At 41.7% G+C, this 16615-nt stretch overlaps 1 protein-coding gene across 31 annotated transcripts in view; it reads left to right on the forward strand.

The window, feature by feature from the left end:
• Positions 1-212: 212 nt before the first annotated feature.
• Positions 213-16615, forward strand: part of LOC139380850 (nebulin-like) — a 95611-nt gene continuing 79208 nt past the window's right edge. For 25 of the 31 annotated variants that reach the window (XR_011628474.1, XM_071123951.1, XM_071123959.1 and 22 more), the window contains exons 1-11: positions 2557-2871; positions 4088-4174; positions 9004-9075; positions 10478-10588; positions 10845-10952; positions 11094-11303; positions 11461-11565; positions 12319-12423; positions 14913-15017; positions 15139-15246; positions 15850-15966. Coding sequence is in view for 30 of the 31 variants with exons in the window: in XM_071123951.1 (XP_070980052.1) it covers positions 4115-4174; positions 9004-9075; positions 10478-10588; positions 10845-10952; positions 11094-11303; positions 11461-11565; positions 12319-12423; positions 14913-15017; positions 15139-15246; positions 15850-15966 (1101 nt within the window). In the remaining variant the exon portion in view is untranslated. Of the gene's footprint in view, positions 664-770; positions 816-2556; positions 2872-3345; positions 3653-4087; positions 4175-9003; positions 9076-10477; positions 10589-10844; positions 10953-11093; positions 11304-11460; positions 11566-12318; positions 12424-14912; positions 15018-15138; positions 15247-15849; positions 15967-16615 lie in introns of those variants that run through there. The other 6 variants (XM_071123952.1, XM_071123954.1, XM_071123955.1 and 3 more) reach the window with 6 other exon arrangements.

The raw sequence follows: 16615 nt of genomic DNA on the forward strand, positions 1-16615 counted from the left end.
GTACTATACCTTTTCTATGAACTTATTTATATACTGTCGACATAACCAACTTCGGTAGAGGTTGTTTTTTTCTCCAAGGGAATGCTGTATCACTCTCACATCACATCCCCCCCACTGTACATGTACTTCCACTGTAGCTGGAAATAGTCCCCTGCTGTATTTTTTATTTACGTCTCTGAATACTTTTTATATCCTTCAGTCAGTCAGGTCAGATGCAGTAGAATGGGTCAGACAGCAGCTGCCTGTTCTAGAGCCCAGAAGAGCTGTAGAGAGAAGGCATTCAATTCCACCTCTGGTCACACTGTGTGTTAGGCTAAGTAGTTAGCGCCTTAGTCAGTGAGCATCTGTCAATCCACGGGGTCAACTCAAAACTTTGACTCATCTCAAAGCTCTGGGTCTCAATAACAAGCTGTTGCATTCACAGTGAAGACCAAGGCCCCGCCCCTCCCAGTTAGGCTGTAGATATGTTGTCTAAAGTGGCTTTGACTGGACAAGTAAAAGAAGATACCTGATGGGCATCTGACATATCACCTATCCTGTGTTTTCAGGTCAGTGCAGATGAAGGAAAGCAGGGGTGAGACTAGGAGAGACATGCAAGACTACAAAGATTGAGGGAAATTGTTGGAAAAATGGAGATGGCTTGACACCACAAACCATAACAGGGTAATGTCATATCAGCTTGATTGGTGCCTGATCTAACCTTTAGTTTTCATGCTGAGCTCACTCTAGAAGTATGTCATGAGTAACCCGTAATAATTTTTTTCTTTCAGGATATCATCACATCGAGGGCTCAGTTGCTATGTTTTTTATTTATGGTGCGTATTTATTTAGGGTTGGTGGTGGAAAAGCAGGTCAACGGTTTGATTCCCTTCCCATTAAATCCAGTGGCCCATTCTGTCTTTGACCCTGTTCCAGACACCAAACAGCCCTGTGACCAGGGTCAATTAACACATTTTTTTTAAAAAAATTTTTTTAAATTTTTTTTTTATTTTATTTTTATTTAACCAGGTAGGCAAGTTGAGAACAAGTTCTCATTTACAATTGCGACCTGGCCAAGATAAAGCAAAGCAGTTCGACAGATACAACAACACAGAGTTACACATGGAGTAAAACAAACATACAGTCAATAATAAAGTATAAACAAGTCTATATACAATGTGAGCAAATGAGGTGAGAAGGGAGGTAAAGGCAAAAAAGGCCTTGGTGGCAAGGTAAATACAATATAGCAAGTAAAACACTGGAATGGTAGTTTTGCAATGGAAGAATGTGCAAAGTAGAAATAAAAATAATGGGGTGCAAAGGAGCAAAATAAATAAATAAATAAAATACAGTTGGGAAAGAGGTAGTTGATAGGGCTAAATTATAGGTGGGCTATGTACAGGTGCAGTAATCTGTGAGCTGCTCTGACAGTTGGTGCTTAAAGCTAGTGAGGGAGATAAGTGTTTCCAGTTTCAGAGATTTTTGTAGTTCGTTCCAGTCATTGGCAGCAGAGAACTGGAAAGAGAGGCGGCCAAAGAAAGAATTGGTTTTGGGGGTGACTAGAGAGATATACCTGCTGGAGCGTGTGCTACAGGTGGGAGATGCTATGGTGACCAGCGAGCTGAGATAAGGGGGGACTTTACCTAGCAGGGTCTTGTAGATGACATGGAGCCAGTGGGTTTGGCGACGAGTATGAAGCGAGGGCCAGCCAACGAGAGCGTACAGGTCGCAATGGTGGGTAGTATATGGGGCTTTGGTGACAAAACGGATTGCACTGTGATAGACTGCATCCAATTTGTTGAGTAGGGTATTGGAGGCTATTTTGTAAATGACATCGCCAAAGTCGAGGATTGGTAGGATGGTCAGTTTTACAAGGGTATGTTTGGCAGCATGAGTGAAGGATGCTTTGTTGCGAAATAGGAAGCCAATTCTAGATTTAACTTTGGATTGGAGATGTTTGATATGGGTCTGGAAGGAGAGTTTACAGTCTAACCAGACACCTAAGTATTTGTAGTTGTCCACGTATTCTAAGTCAGAGCCGTCCAGAGTAGTGATGTTGGACAGGCGGGTAGGTGCAGGTAGCGATCGGTTGAAGAGCATGCATTTAGTTTTACTTGTATTTAAGAGCAATTGGAGGCCACGGAAGGAGAGTTGTATGGCATTGAAGCTTGCCTGGAGGGTTGTTAACACAGTGTCCAAAGAAGGGCCGGAAGTATACAGAATGGTGTCGTCTGCGTAGAGGTGGATCAGAGACTCACCAGCAGCAAGAGCGACCTCATTGATGTATACATACAACACATGATCTCAGTCAGAGAGTCTCCTGCATACAGTCAGTCAGTATGCAGTACCCTCACCTGAACTATCAGTACCAGTCTCCCCAGGCATCTCAGAGAAGGAGTACTGATTTAGAATGAGGTCCTTCCTGTCCATATTATTATCACATTAAGTATCATCTAAAGTGCAAATTGGATCCTAGATTAGCACTCCTACTCTGAAATAACCTAGAGCTCACTACCCCTGCAAGAGTGTCCCCACTGACATCACCCCCAAACCAGTCAACATTGGCTATCACCTCCCATTAGCCCTTAGGTGGGAAGGTAGTTGGGGTTTTCTCTTGATTTCTCTTCCCTCTCTACCCCAACCCCTTCTCTTCCTCATAGTTGTATCTATTTCTCTCTGATACATTTACTGAACAGGTGCTCCTTTCTGAAGGGATCACTTAGGTATATTTAGATTTTGAAACCTGAGAGCGCTGCCCTCTGATTGGCTGTTTGGACCACATGATAACCGGGGTGCCGCTGCACCTGTGAGCTGTCGCCCATCGTCTCTGTGGAGGGAAGTTGGGGAGGCTCTTTGGTGGCTTGGGAAACGATTTGACTATAAAGTAAACTGGTAAGCAAAAAAAATTAACTGAACATATTTCTTTCCTTTCTTCCTACCGCTGCAGCACACCCTCTGCATGGCCTTTGTTTCGGACTTTTTTTGGTACAATCTGTCTTCTGCTGCTCCAGTGGATTGTTTGGGGATAGTTAATCAAGGAATAAGCCCAGGTCTGTGTCCTGGTTGAAGGAGTCTCAGAGTAGTGGACCTCCAGAGACCAACAGGGCTGTCAATGGAACAATGGAACACCCACAAGTTGGTGGCATTTTCCCCAACCTCTTCTGCTTCTGGTTTCAAGTCATTGTTGATGGAAATCTTTTTTTATGTGAAGAGTTTGGGAGTGGAGCGCTAAAAAAGGGTAGTTAGTACAGCGGTCCTATATTTAACCTGCAGCCTCAGAAGGCATTGGAGCGCCGTTAGCTAAACAAAGCCAGCCAATCAGGCAGAGAGGTGTTAGCTTACATGACAAATAGCTGGAGCGATATGAGGACAGCTGTGCCAACCCTTCAGCCAGGAGGCGCAGGACTGCTCTAGAGGGGGTTTTGGGTGTCAAACCTTCAACAAAGCCTATAGGCCTGTGAAAAGCAGTCCAGTGCAACTTGGCCCGTGGTCACACCTTTTAGCTCTACCTGATCTTTATTCGACTGGGAATTTTGAATAGTATTTGTTTTTTTTGTCTAGGTTTGAAGGCAAAACGCAAAGTGGAATATCAGTTTGGGGCTCTAGTGGACGGCAAGTCAGCAGCTTCCTTTACTCTAAGGTCACTGGAAATACTACAGGAGTCTTAACTGGGGTACAGCATGTTGCATTGGTTGGCATTCTGGCATTATTGTGTGTACATGTTACAATCAAATCAAAGTTTATTTGTTGCCTACACAGATTAGCAGATGTTAAAGCAGGTGCAGCGAAACGCTTGGTTTCTAGCTCCAGCAGTGCTAATACACAAATAATCCCAAAACAAAACGATGACAAAAGAAGACGAAGAAACAAGAGATTAAGAAATATCAGAATATCATGTTACACACTTTGTGTGACAGACATTGTTAGAGGGTTTTGTCCATATTCTGTCTTTGACTTTGGTGGTTTGGCTTAAAAAGCCACTGCAAGGCAGGTTCTTAAAATATTTATGCTAATGTTGTCCTTCAGCCTCTGGTAAAGACACATTGTGTACCATAGTTTACTGGGAGGTTGCTTCATTGAGAAATCAAATGATTGTTGTGTGTTTCAGGTAGACAACCCCTAAAACTGCATCATCATGGATGAGAATGAAGAATTTGAGGACGAGTTTGAGGAAGAGGAGATTTTTGAGGAAGAGGTAAGTAAATATTTTCTCACAAGATCGACACAACATACCATAGTTGTCTTCTGCATTTAACCCAACCTCTTTGAATCAGAGGGGTGCGGGGTTAGGCCTTGTGGGCCCTCCAAACTGGTCTTGGGGTCAATTCTATTCCAAATCAGTCAAGGGAAATGGAATCAGAATATCAGTTTACTTACTTCCTGACTTGACCTGATTGTCATGGAATTGGCACCTCGACCCTGTTCCAAACCCTCTATGTTCTTAGGTCAGAGTTATATGGCTCCGCTGGGCTTCTCTGGCCCCTGTACTGGTGGGTCTGCAGATTCAGTGGCCAGCTTTACTCAGTCCCTATGAATAGTAAACTTACTTTTGATACCACCCCAGTCAGCAATTCAGGAGGCCAGGCATCTCTGAGCTGTGAGGAGGGTTAGATCCTGTTTCAGTAGAACACCCATCTCCTTATATGCTAGCTAGCAGGAGACATGGCCCTGGCCAATACTGTACAGACCAGAGAACTGTAAATCAGACCAGCCATTAAAATCAAAACCCCTGCCACTTTTCTCTTTTCCTGGACATTTTAAAGCCCAGTTATGAGCATAAAAAGCAATCACACCATTTTGTTTACAAGGACCATTGCACTTAAAGGCCCAGCGCAGTCAAAAACGATATATATATATATATATATGTGTTCACAGAATGAGGTTGGAATAATACTGTGAAATTGTTTAAATTATGATAGTGCCCCTTTAGTGTAAAAGCTGTTTGAAAATACCGCCTGAAATTTCTGTCTGCTTTGGTGGGATAAAGTTTATCGCCTGTTGATGCCTGGTGACATCAACAGGCGGTAAATTAGTTAAATCATCAATAATAATGTCAGTTCTTAACCTCTCTGCCAATAAATGTTCAGTTTCCCCTCCCCACTCAGACCACTCCCAGACAGTCCTAGCGCAATTCTTGCTTGAGAAATGTCTCTTTGCTAGGAATTATATATTTTCACCTTTTTAAGTTAAATCAATCACAGTAAGGCACTTAATTGTTACCCAGAAATGATTTGATTTTGAGACTAAAATATAGATATAGATAAAAAATGGTTTTAAGCAGTGCAAAGTTCAAAATGGGAAAACTTCTCCTTTAAAGCTACATAACTTTTTGGGCAACCAGACCAAATTCACATAGAAATGTGAGCTACAGATATGTCATTCTAATTGAAAGCAGGTCTAAGAAGCAGTAGATCTGTTCTATGTGCGCTATCTCTATGCTTCCCATTCTTAATCTTCATTTTTGTGTCCTTTACTTTCGGTTTTGAACACCAGCTTCAAACAGCTGAACATAAAATATTTGTGGTTATTGAAAACATATTTCACAGCAGTTTCGATGTTACAAAGATATTCTACGCAATGACTGCTTGTTTTGTCAGATAAACTGAAATTAGGCGAGCTATTAGAATTTTAGAAACCAGGAAATGGCGGAGCAGTTTCTGAATATTGCACCTTTAACTTGGTAGTTGATACATGTAGTATAAGTACACTTTACCTGACCAACCACCTTATCCTAAAGACTCCCAGACAGCTATGGGCTTTGATGGTAGGAGCACACTGATGTAATAGGTCTAGTTGTTACACAACAGCCAGTGTGAAGTCATTGCTGACATATCTGTAGATACTGTAAATTCACATTAGGTTACACTGCACTGCAGATGCCTCAATGGAAGATTCTTAATCTAGAACATTTCTTACACCATTGGTGTAGTAATGTTGTGATGTTCCATTCATAAGAATGATGGATTGATGGAAGACCTGCAAGCTTGGGGAGCCGCCATTTTGTTGGAAGTGACCAAAGTTTTTTGGTAGATACTGTAGATAGTATCAGTGAGATAATACTGTGCCTTTCTGCAAGAATGTGCAATAAAATATATTTTGAGCCATTTAGCTGGCAGTTCTGGCCATTGTGTAGTATCACCATAATCCACATAGTCTATCCAAGTTTTTAAGGAAGTCTTTTTATTCTTATTTCTTCGTGATGGTCCACTCTGTGCCAGAGCTTGAAAGTAGAAGACTAATAATGTCATATTTTATTTCCTGGTGAAATAGGATTTAAGTTAGGCTCATATTTGTCTAAAATTTACCCTCGTATTCATCTAAACTTTATGTTGTTGATAACTTATAGGGGAATCGGAAACATTTCTTCTTATTGAAGATGTGGAAGAAACTTCTGATCTTTTATTGTTGCATTTGGAAATATAACCCCCCCATTTTTCTGTTTTTGTATAATTGTTTGTTGATATTTCATTATGGTTAGTAAGTGGTTATTAATATGGATGGTAAGTATTTAATATTAAGCATTTAACGAAAGCACTTCCTCAAGAAAGTAATACATGGTTTTATAGCCTGGGTACCAGTCTCTTTAGCTAATCCGCTCCCTGTACTCCATGTCATGTGACAAAGACAAGGAGTGGCAAGAAGTGGAATGTTAGCTAAAGAGACTGGTACTCAGCCTAATAGTCTTATGCTATGCTACTTTTCTCTCTTGACGTTAATCAAATTTGAGAACATTTCACAGTATATTGTTCTCCCAGTGTGAGAAACATTGACTCTAAGCTCTGAGCTGTGGCTGTTAAAAACTCTCTGGACAGGACAGCACTGGCGATACAAATTTAGCTGTGGACATCTATGGCAGACAGGCAGGCAGGGAGGGAGCGGGAGGATGGTGAGAAGGGTTGTGCTGCCTGTTTTAAATCACATGGCAGTATCACCAGTAGCCCAGGGTCTGCTAACTTCAATTTAGAATGTGCTTAGGAGGTAGATGCAAGTCTTGAGAAACCGACAGCCAACCTGCACCTAGCTAGAGGAGGAACGCAGATCTAGGCTCTGTAGCAGCTCTGTAGCAGTAGGAGAATCTTAACCTGATCCAACTCCTTGCAAGATAGCACAAACAGATGTTGCATTTGAGATGTTTGAGATGACTGTTAGAGTTCAAGATACTGTCACTTTCAACTCACAGGTCACTGGCTACAATTTAATCCTAGTTAAAGTTAGACACAGGCTATACAGGGAATATGTTTGGAATTATTTTTGTTTAGTACAGTATGCTGCTCCGATTGAAACTGATTGTAGGATATTTATTAGTATAATCTCTAAATATTAAAAGAGTTTTATCTGTCTTGTTCATATTCACATTCATAACGGCTATTTATAACAAGAACAATGAACTTGTAAATGTAATAACCAACATAAATAGCCAGTGAGGTCTTGTGAGGGTGTCTATGTTCCCAGGGATGGTCGGTCAGAGGGTTCTGTTGATCAGACCTGGGTTCACTGCAAATACTATCTTTCACATTCTAATCTTTCACATCATTTTTGAAAAATGCCAGAGTTTGCCATTTTGCAACTGTTCTATTGTTTCCATTGTGCCAGACAAGTTCTGTCAAGACCAGCTAAATTATTACAAATGATTTCAAATAGTATTTGAACCCAGGTCTGGTCAGAGGGCTCTGTCAGGCAGATGCAGAAGGCAGGCAGTCAGGCAGACAGAGAGTCAGTCAGTCAGTTGCTATTATAGGCTCCTGCTCCTCTTTCCCCCTGGAATAGGGGCTTCATTACACTGTTCAGTAATCACAGCATATTCCAGGCTCCAAAAGGAAACCTTTAAAGTCACTGGTGAGATCTGGGATACATGGGACTTTTTATTACATAATAGTGAATGTAATTACTATATAATTCTGGTAATTATCAAAGACTGTAGCTGAACTTTAAACGTTAATGCAGAATATTTGACTTAGCTTCTATAACCAGATAATTGTGGCAACAGTGCAGATGAATATTAAGTCAGTATAATTATTACTGCTTGTCAGTGTTGTTTCCCGTATAAAAGGTTAACTGACTGTGTCAGTGTTGTTTCCCGTATAAAAGGCTAACTGACTGTGTCAGTGTTGTTTCCCGTATAAAAGGCTAACTGACTGTGTCAGTGTTGTTTCCCGTATAAAAGGCTAACTGACTGTGTCAGTGTTGTTTCCCGTATAAAAGGCTAACTGACTGTGTCAGTGTTGTTTCCCGTATAAAAGGCTAACTGACTGTGTCAGTGTTGTTTCCCGTATAAAAGGCTAACTGACTGTGTCAGTGTTGTTTCCCGTATAAAAGGCTAACTGACTGTGTCAGTGTTGTTTCCCGAATAAAAGGCTAACTGACTGTGTCAGTGTTGTTTCCCGTATAAAAGGCTAACTGACTGTGTCAGTGTTGTTTCCCGTATAAAAGGCTAACTGACTGTGTCAGTGTTGTTTCCCGTATAAAAGGCTAACTGACTGTGTCAGTGACAGTGGTGTGACTTTTACTTATGTAAAATATATTTGAAAGTACTACTTAAGTAGTTTTTTGTACTTTACTTAACTATTCATATTTTTGACTACTTTTATTTTTAATTCACTACATTCCTAAATAAAATATTGTACTTTTTACTCCCTACATTTTCCTTGACACCCAAAGTACGCGTTACATTTTAATGTCATATCAGGACAGAAAAATTGTCCAATTCACTCACGAATCAAAATAACATCCCTGGTCTGAGGAATTTGAAATAATTTATACTTTTACTTTTGATACCTTTAGACTTTTACTCAAGTAGTATTTTACTGGGTGACTTTAACTTTTACTTGAGTCATTTTCTATTAAGGTATCTTTACTCTTACTGAAGTGTGACAACTGGGTACTTGTTCCACCACTGGTCAGAGATCAGGGTATTATTGCAACAGAACTGGGAGAAAAACTCAATGCAAAACATGTGATACAGTATGTCTTCCTTTTACTTGTAATGGCGATTTTGAAACCTGCGAATTGTTCCTATATTTATAGTTTTTTGAGGAGACGGTGACTTCGACCACCTCTCACCAGACCACATCTCGGGCAGCAGCGGTAACTCAACAGGTAGAAGACAACAGTGAAATAAACAGCACCAGCAGTTCATCATGCTGGGTACTTGCATGCCATGAGGGTTATTCCACCAACGAAGGAAAGGCACTCTACAAGAAAGGATACTGTTTAAAAAGCCATGTGTTTGTGGCCCCGTGGATTATTAAACAAACTCCCTTGTTTAACAATAATTCACAATTTACTCAAGTCGAGGAATATTTTTTTTTGCCATTCCAAAAGTGAGTTCCCAAACAAAAAGGCGATTGTTTGGGTAATTCACAAATCAGGACTTCATGTTAATTGTCCTCAGATGGCCCTAAGGCTATTGAGTGATAGATGAAATAGCCCTCATATAGCCCGGTGTTGCTAAGTGATGCATGCAGTCAGTCAACTGTGAAACTGTGTGTCTTGCTATGCCCAACACTGCTTTTGTCCACTGGCTCATTCATGGCCAGTCCCTTCTTTAATTTGCTCAGTCTCCTATAATTTCCTTCATTCAGTCTCCTTTCCTTTCATTTCCTTGGTTCAGACTCCTTTCATTTCCTTGGATCAGTCTCCTTTCCTTCATTCAGTCTCCTTTCATTTCCTTTCTTTCAGTCTCCTTTCCTTCATTCATTCTCATTTCCTTTCCTTCATTCAGTCCCTTTCCCTCAGTTCCTGTACTTTCCTGTACCCTTGATAATATGTCCTATCCTCTGTCCCTACAAGACCTTAACCTAGCCAACTCAATATTAGGAAGGTGTTCCTAATATTTGGTGTACTCAGTGTAGTTCTCTAATCATTCCCTGTAATGGCCACAGTTTTTCAAAAGCTATCTATCTGGATTTTGCCTATTGGATAGGATTAAAGTTAATTGAAATACAATGAATAGAATGGACAAATAATTGACTTCATTGGGGACTCTCGTTCTATTCATTCGATTTCTATGCAGTTAATCCTATCCTATAGGCGAAATCCAGATAGATAACTTTTGAACAGCTGGGCCCACATGGTAGGGTGAAAAAACACCATTTGTAACTTAAGTTATCCTTTTTTTGTTACCCATTGTATTGAATTCTTGCAGGTAAGTGCACTTGGTTGCAGAGTAGCATGAACTAGCCTAAGCCATTGTTGCTTTCACACACAAGTGTCCTTTTTGTAAGAGTCTTATGATAGTCAAAATGTAATTCTAATTCATTTTTCGATGCTATAAATGTTATTATATACACGGCCTGTTCTAGCACTTGTTTACCCATGTATTTATATTATACCTACCTAGTACTATTCTTCCGTTGTTACAGTAGTCATGATTCCATCTTGTTTCTGATCTCTCTGTATTGTGTCACTAGCCTTTGTAAGTGGATTGTAAGTTGGAAGTGGATGTATACCTCTGGCCTGGTTTCCTATCATTAAGGAACAACGGTCTTCTATTTCCCAGCCTGGCGTTCCTGCGAGGAGAGTGGTCAGGAAGAAGGTTAAGGTGGACACCTCCAAGTTCATGACTCCTTACTTGGCCCACAGCCAGAAGATGCTGGACTTGTTCTCCTACGTAAGCAAGCCCAGGTCAACCAGGTCATGTTCATTAGGGCAAGACGTAGCAAAACGTTTTGAAACGGAAAGGGAAAGTTTGTGTTTCTTATTGGACAAGTCCAAGTAGTACCTTCTCTGTTTCTGTCAGTTTTTATCAGTTTATAGCATAATGAACACAACCCAGGTGAATGCTTCCCCCCCCCCCCCCCCCCCTGTTGTTCTGGCTCACCAGAGTTTGATTATGATGTTATGATGTTCCTATGTGTCCCTAACAGAACAAGTACCGTCATGCCTATGACAAGGCTAAGGGGAAACCCTATGCCATCACGGCTGACACCCCTGAGATGATGAGGATCAAGAAGGCTCAGGAGCAGCTGTCTGAGGTATGGAGGCCTCCATTCTCTTCTATTCTGTCCACTTTTCTGATAGATATCATATATCTCAGTCTCAGTCAATTTTCAATTTTTTTTTTGTTTAAACAACTTTATTTTATTTTCTAACACTTGACTCATTGCCCCTACCAGGTGAAGTACCGTATGGAGGGCAATAAGGTCAGGTGTACCAGTTTGTATGATGGGGAGGCTAGAGAGATCGCCCATGTCAAGCATGTCTCTGAGCTGATCAGCAAGGTTCTGTACAGGGCCAAGTGGGATGAGACAAAGGACAGGTACCTGCTGCCCCCTGATGCCCCGGAACTTGTCCTGGCTGTGAAGAACGCTGCCAACTACAGCAAGGTATCGTCATACTGAACCCTACTCAGTCGTATGAGATTATAACAATATTTTATATGTAGATTACTCAATTAAGATGACATTTTACTCAAAAAAAGAGAGCTAAAAAGGGAGCTAAAAAGGCAAGCTAACTTGTCATTTTATTTTTCTGTGTGATCAGAAACTGTACACGGAGCAATGGGATGAGGACAAGACCATGTGCTATCCTTACAGCGATTCTCCAGAGCTGCGCAGGGTGGCCAAGGCACAGGAGGTCCTCAGTGATGTGAGTACAGCAACTACAAACATATATTGTATTGTATTGTATTATATTCATAACTACACTTTTACTAGTAATTACAACAAGTTAATATCAGTGTTATTAGATCAGTTGTATCAGAGATTAAGATAGTTATGTTTGACTTAACAACATTAATTTCTTACTCGGACTAACTGTTGTCAATCATAAATATCCTCCTAAACAACAATATTCCCAGAATACAGTCTCTGCGTCAGTCAGTCCCTTGGCTGAGCCATGAGTGTGGTGGTTCTCTTTGTAATTCACTTAGACCAATTAATTGCTCACATCGCAGAAAGGCGCCCTACATCAATCACACTTCAGAAAAGTACAGTAACCACCCACCTTTTAAACCCTCTATTTTTTCTCTCTGAGCTTGTAGTTTTCTGTTACTCAGATGTCCTATATGGAATCATTTCCTTTGAGCAGATAAATAGGATGCAATTAAAATGGTCACTGCTTTCACTCTTTATTTAAAGTGAGCTTCAGGTTTCCACTGATCCAGTTCATTTGTTTATCCAATTTATCCAATACCCTATCTCTGTGTCCAATAACCATGAAACTAGAGGTCCATCTCACCATTCTGTTCTGTTTTTCTCCTACTCTGTTCTGTTTCTCTCCTACTCTGTTCTGTTTCTCTCCTACTCTGTTCATCTCATCATTCAGTTCCTGTCACCATTCTGTTCATCTCAATATTCTGTTCATCTCACCATTCTGTTCTGTTTCAACCCTACTCGGCAGATCCTGTACAAGAAGGGGCATGCTGAGCGAACGGCAAAGTACACATCTCTGGCTGTCCCTAATGATATGGAGCTGGCCAAGAAAAATTTTGAACAGCGCAGTGACGTAAGTGGTTCCACACACACACACACACACACACACACACACACACACACACACACACACACACACACACACACACACACACACACACACACACACACAAACACACATCACCATTCATTGACAATGGCTTTTCTGTCATTGTATCCATCAGTCACTCATCATCCTTGACAACATTATCATGTTGAAATGTATCATAGCACTCAGCTATCGAGTCCTGACAGAGAGGGCAGGGGTGCTGTCAGTAACTGCTTGGCATGGGTGAAGTCTCACATCCCTCCAAGTCCCTCTCTCTCCCAGCCCTGCTGTCCCCAGCCCTGCTGTCCTTGTCCCTGGGAGACAGAAAGGGATAACTGGCACCTGCTCCATGATATTACTGGAGGGCAGCAGCCCTGTTCTGGACACAGAAAGGGATAACTGGTACCTGCTCCATGATATTACTGGAGGGCAGCAGCCCTGTTCTGGACACAGAAAGGGATAACTGGTACCTGCTCCATGATATTACTGGAGGGCAGCAGCCCTGTTCTGGACACAGAAAGGGATAACTGGCACCTGCTCCATGATACTACTGGAGGGCAGCAGCCCTGTTCTGGACACAGAAAGGGATAACTGGCACCTGCTCCATGATATTACTGGAGGGCAGCAGCCCTGTTCTGGACACAGAAAGGGATAACTGGCACCTGCTCCATGATATTACTGGAGGGCAGCAGCCCTGTTCTGGACACAGAAAGGGATAACTGGCACCTGCTCCATGATACTACTGGAGGGCAGCAGCCCTGTTCTGGACACAGAAAGGGATAACTGGCACCTGCTCCATGATATTACTGGAGGCAGCAGCCCTGTTCTGGACACAGAAAGGGATAACTGGCACCTGCTCCATGATACTACTGGAGGGCAGCAGCCCTGTTCTGGACACAGAAAGGGATAACTGGCACCTGCTCCATGATATTACTGGAGGGCAGCAGCCCTGTTCTGGACACAGAAAGGGATAACTGGCACCTGCTCCATGATATTACTGGAGGGCAGCAGCCCTGTTCTGGACACAGAAAGGGATAACTGGCACCTGCTCCATGATATTACTGGAGGGCAGCAGCCCTGTTCTGGACACAGAAAGGGATAACTGGCACCTGCTCCATGATATTACTGGAGGGCAGCAGCCCTGTTCTGGACACAGAAAGGGATAACTGGCACCTGCTCCATGATATTACTGGAGGGCAGCAGCCCTGTTCTGGACACAGAAAGGGATAACTGGCAGCTGCTCCATGATATTACTGGAGGGCAGCAGCCCTGTTCTGGACACAGAAAGGGATAACTGGCACCTGCTCCATGATATTACTGGAAGGCAGCAGCCCTGTTCTGGACACAGAAAGGGATAACTGGCACCTGCTCCATGATATTACTGGAGGGCAGCAGCCCTGTTCTGGACACAGAAAGGGATAACTGGCACCTGCTCCATGATATTACTGGAGGGCAGCAGCCCTGTTCTGGACACAGAAAGGGATAACTGGCACCTGCTCCATGATACTACTGGAGGGCAGCAGCCCTGTTCTGGACACAGAAAGGGATAACTGGCACCTGCTCCATGATATTACTGGAGGGCAGCAGCCCTGTTCTGGACACAAAAAGGGGTAACTGGCACCTGCTCCATGATACTACTAGAGGGCAGCAGCCCTGTTCTGGACACAGAAAGGGATAACTGGTACCTGCTCCATGATACTACTAGAGGGCAGCAGCCCTGTTCTGGACACAGAAAGGGAGCAACGTATCATTTTGTTTAGAATTATTTTTTAAGGAACATTTTGACTGATAATATTTGTTTTCTTTCTTGATTGTTTCATACCATATTTGTGCTGTAGTTATTGAGGCAAAGCTTTAGTTCTTCTTAATGTAGTTATTGAGGTAAAGCTTCAGTTCTTCTTACTGTAGTTATTGAGGCAAAGCTTCAGTTCTTCTTACTGTAGTTATTGAGGTAAAGCTTCAGTTCTTCTTACTGTAGTTATTGAGGCAAAGCTTCAGTTCTTCTTACTGTAGTTATTGAGGCAAAGCTTCAGTTCTTCTTACTGTAGTTATTGAGGTAAAGCTTCAGTTCTTCTTACTGTAGTTATTGAGGCAAAGCTTCAGTTCTTCTTACTGTAGTTATTGAGGCAAAGCTTCAGTTCTTCTTACTGTAGTTATTGAGGTAAAGCTTCAGTTCTTCTTACTGTAGTTAATGAGGCAAAGCTTCAGTTCTTCTTACTGTAGTTATTGAGGCAAAGCTTTAGTTCTTCTTACTGTAGTTATTGAGGTAAAGCTTTAGTTCTTCTTACTGTAGTTATTGAGGCAAAGCTTCAGTTCTTCTTACTGTAGTTATTGAGGTAAAGCTTTAGTTCTTCTTACTGTAGTTATTGAGGCAAAGCTTTAGTTCTTCTTACTGTAGTTATTGAGGCAAAGCTTCAGTTCTTATTATTCTAAATTACCCCAATGTCTGACTTTTCCTTGCCTTTATCTTGCAGCTCAAGTACCATGAGGACTACAACAAGAACGTCAAGGGCCACTGGTGTGAGACGCCCTACATTGAGGTGGCCGTTGCCAGGGTAGCTATGGACAACCTTAGCAATGTAAGAGCCCACTATCGTGTAGCATATGATTAGTTATTGGCATAGTGACATAACATTGTGTTCATCAAATCATAACACATTTAATATCTATATTTAATCCATTTGTCTTTTTTCAATTCAGAAAATGTACACGGCTGCGTATGAGGACATAAAAGACCAAATCAATTTTATGCAAACCGAGACGCCAGAATACAAACAGCACAAGAAGGCTGGTCACGCTGCTAGCTCGGTGAGTCTATAAGCCCTCAGAGGGACATAAAGGAGAACACACACACGACACACACACAAAAACACACTCACGTACACACACACACACACACACACATCAAACCAACTAGCTAATCAACCAACCAAACAGCCACCTACTGCTTCTCTCAGAGAAAGGAAGCAGGGTCTATTTTTATAGATCCATCTGATGCGGCTGCAGGCAGATAGACACACTGGGTTGACCTGTGACCTTGTCTGATCAGAGCGTCAGTCAAAACCATGACTCTTTGGTCACGCAGACATCAGGATGTGTCCACACATGTTCCGTACTCAGATAAATTACAAATAGTTGTCTTGTCAGACAGTAGTTGAAAGACATTTAGGCTATGCCGTAGCTAGTAACAAAACTCTAGCTTTCCTGAAGGAGTCACTGTTTCTTAGCACTTATCAATCAAATGTAAACACTCTTCACACCGTGGCTTCATTCACATACCAACGCATGCTGACATGTCAATCCAAAATCTGCTATGGTGATGAGTAATCGTATTAACCTTTCCATGAATCGCTTTATCACAGTAAAATTAACACATCATGTATTGACTTGTGCCCGTTTTTCTCTCCTCAGATCAAATACAAGAAGGATTACGAGAACAGCAAATCGGTAGCTGACTACAACGTTCTCCCAGCCACAGACAACCCTCTGCTCAGGCAGCTGAGATACGCTGGCACCATCTTGAGTGACGTAAGTGTCTAAGTCGGGGAGACTGAACCATTGGTCCAAACAGGTGTCATACTGAAATAGACAGAAGTTACAGGAAGCTAAACAATCACGTCTCTTCTATGAGAGGCAGTCATTAGTTACAGAAAACCATTCAGTATCCCATCCCATGTTCTAGCTGATTACAACAGTTATCTTTCATCTCCGTTCTCAGCAGTCGCTACTCGTGTTTTAAATTAGCTTGTATAGTGTTTATTAGTACACTTTTAGCTAGACAGTTGGCAGTTTGTTAGACAGGGTAACGGTTTTAACAGCAGATTCCCACTAGTTAAGTGGTAACGGTGAGTAATGGGGAACCCCCATTAACTTAATCATCATATTACTGGGGATAATTCTGACAACGTGGATGCCTGTATACTATAGTTAACCGACTGGAGTTGTAACATGACCCCAAGCACTACTTTAATGAGTCTACTTAGTTACTAGTCACTCACTATCAATTTGTATTAAGAATTACTGTAGCTATTCACAGAACCTTATATTTGGATATAAGATCCTTTTGAAGAAGTTCATCGATTGAAAGCCAAAAAACTTTGATTTGTATTTGAGATATATAACTCTAGTTTTAGTGTCATTATTTTCTGTTCAACATTTCTCCTCTGATCACTACCTT

Source organism: Oncorhynchus clarkii, chromosome 22, assembly GCF_045791955.1.
Source record: "Oncorhynchus clarkii lewisi isolate Uvic-CL-2024 chromosome 22, UVic_Ocla_1.0, whole genome shotgun sequence".
NCBI lineage: Eukaryota > Metazoa > Chordata > Actinopteri > Salmoniformes > Salmonidae > Oncorhynchus > Oncorhynchus clarkii.